The following is a 2,152-nucleotide window of genomic DNA, read 5'->3' as shown; positions in this document are numbered from 1 at the left end:
GGGGGGTCGCCCCGCCTTGGGCCCCGCCGCCCCCCAGCCGCTGCCGGCCGAGGGCCTGGCGGGTGCCGGGGGGGGCTGCTCCGGCACAGCCCAGGAGGTTTGGGCACCCTCCCCGGGAAGGCTGCAGTCAGCAGGTACTTACCACCATCTAGTGGCCCTTCAGCCAAGTGCGGGGGGAGGAGGAGGATGCGCTGGGTTAATCCTCAGTCGTGGGCTGGGCTGGGCTGGGCCCGGACCAGAGGGCTCTGGGGACGCTTGGCGGGTGCCGGGGGGGGCTGCTCCGGCACAGCCCAGGAGGTTTGGGCACCCTCCCCGGGAAGGCTGCAGTCAGCAGGTACTTACCACCATCTAGTGGCCCTTCAGCCAAGTGCGGGGGGAGGAGGAGGATGCGCTGGGTTAATCCTCAGTCGTGGGCTGGGCTGGGCTGGGCCCGGACCAGAGGGCTCTGGGGACGCTCAGAGCTGGGGCTGGAGACGAGGGGCCACTGCCCGCACCCAGCTCCGGCTTCAGACCCACAGCGAAGTCTGGAGCAGCCAAACGTAGAGAAGAAAATGGCTTTATTGTGGGTTGCCAGCCTCCCCGCGCCCTCGCCATGCCCCGGTGGCATCAGAGCGGGTACCACGGGGCAGAGCAGGGCGCCGGGGCACCGTGCGTGGGCTGGGTGATGGGACGTGGGTCTGTTCATGCAACGGGTTCCCGTAGGAGGCTGGGGCCGGTGGTGGGGACAGCGTAGCCGGTTTCTCAGCGTGGCCAGGGAGAGAAGCACCTGGATTCGGGGAGGGGGAGAGACACGGGTGACGGTGGGGAAGGAGACACCGAGACGCAGGCTGGGACTGACACGGCCTCGCACGTCGGTGTCTCGTGGGCACAGAGGGGATAAGGAGGGCGGGAGATCTCTGGGCAAACGTGGAGGTCTCGCTGCCCCAGGCAGGTGTCAGGACTCTGCCTCTAGCTTGGCTGCAGACCTCCTCCGCTTTCCCCGCCCTGACCTGTGCCTCAGTTTCCCCATCTGCCAAATGCCTCCGATAACGGGTTTTGTTTGGGAGAAAAACACTGCATATGCAGCGCTTGGTGTCAGCGTTGGTGTTACAGCCGGTGACACAGAGCTCCCTGGGTGCGATGGAGGTGGCTGCCGTGGTTTTAGCACGTTTCTCCCATGGAACTTGAAGGACTTGAAATCCAGGGAGGGACACTGGGCAGGGTGGCATTGTCCCTGAACTGCGACTGTGGTTCCGGGTCTCGCCTGCTCCCACGTGAAACGGAGACCAGGAGATGGAGCCAAAGACAGTCCTCAAGGCTCAGCGCCCCAGAGATGCTGGGGCACCCCAGGAATGGAGCCGCCTCCCCAGCACCCGCCTCCACGCCCCATCCCCAGCAGGTGCACCCCGGGGTGCCACCTCTCACCTGGGGTGCCACCTCTCACCTGGGGTGCCGCGGTCCTCGTCACTCCTCCAGGTCGTAGGCAGCCACCAGGTAATCCTTCGGGACAATGCCGACCATGTTGTTCAGCTCTCCGACCCACCAGCCGTACACGTTGTACTCCTGGGGAGGCACAGCCGGAGGGACGCGGGTTTAGTGCCGGGGCAGGGGACGTGGCTCAGGTCCCTTCCTTCAGTACCTGCATCTGCAGAGAGCAGCCCCCAGACTCCCACCAGAAAATACCCCAGTCCCACCTCTCCCCCCTGTAAATCCTTCGCTGTCCTTCCTAACCCCCCTCCTTCCTTCTGCCCCGCTCTCCCCTTCGCCCTGGGTCCTGCGGGGCATGGCTTGGGGCTGGCTCGGAAACTCAGCGTTTAATTCACACCCTGATATTTTGGGGTATTTTAGTTACAGATGGCAACCCTCGGGATGTCCCAGGCCCCAGCCTGGAGCTCCGTGAAGCCTCTCCAGGTGGATCGTGCCTGGGTAACACATCCCCTCCCCAGATTCACGTGTGATTTTCCCCTCCCAGCAGATATCGGAGGCAAATAATAACAGAGAAAACTTCCCCCGCTGTGTGTGCGAGAGGAGGAGTTAGCACACACAGGCTTAAGAAGTTTGCCATCAAAGTAGGAGATTTTTTTTAATTTTTTTTTTAAAGGAGATGGTAAAAGCGATGTGCACAGCAGCGCGTCCTGTCCCGTGTCCCACACGAGCTCTGACCCCCCCCCCC

At 63.3% G+C, this 2,152-nt stretch overlaps 1 protein-coding gene across 1 annotated transcript in view; it reads right to left on the bottom strand.

Annotated features, from left to right (window-relative positions):
- Positions 1-1,443: 1,443 nt before the first annotated feature.
- SKAP1 (src kinase associated phosphoprotein 1) overlaps positions 1,444-2,152 on the bottom strand; it is a 165,323-nt gene continuing 164,614 nt past the window's right edge. The window contains exon 12 of the mRNA XM_009330157.1: positions 1,444-1,542. Coding sequence (XP_009328432.1) covers positions 1,444-1,542 — 99 coding nt within the window. The remainder of the gene's footprint in view (positions 1,543-2,152) is intronic.

The sequence above is a fragment of the Pygoscelis adeliae genome, unplaced genomic scaffold (genome assembly GCF_000699105.1).
Source record: "Pygoscelis adeliae isolate BGI_AS28 unplaced genomic scaffold, ASM69910v1 Scaffold338, whole genome shotgun sequence".
NCBI classification, from domain to species: Eukaryota; Metazoa; Chordata; class Aves; order Sphenisciformes; family Spheniscidae; genus Pygoscelis; species Pygoscelis adeliae.
Note: the sequence above shows the minus strand (reverse complement) of the source record. Positions and strands in the feature narration are given on the sequence as shown.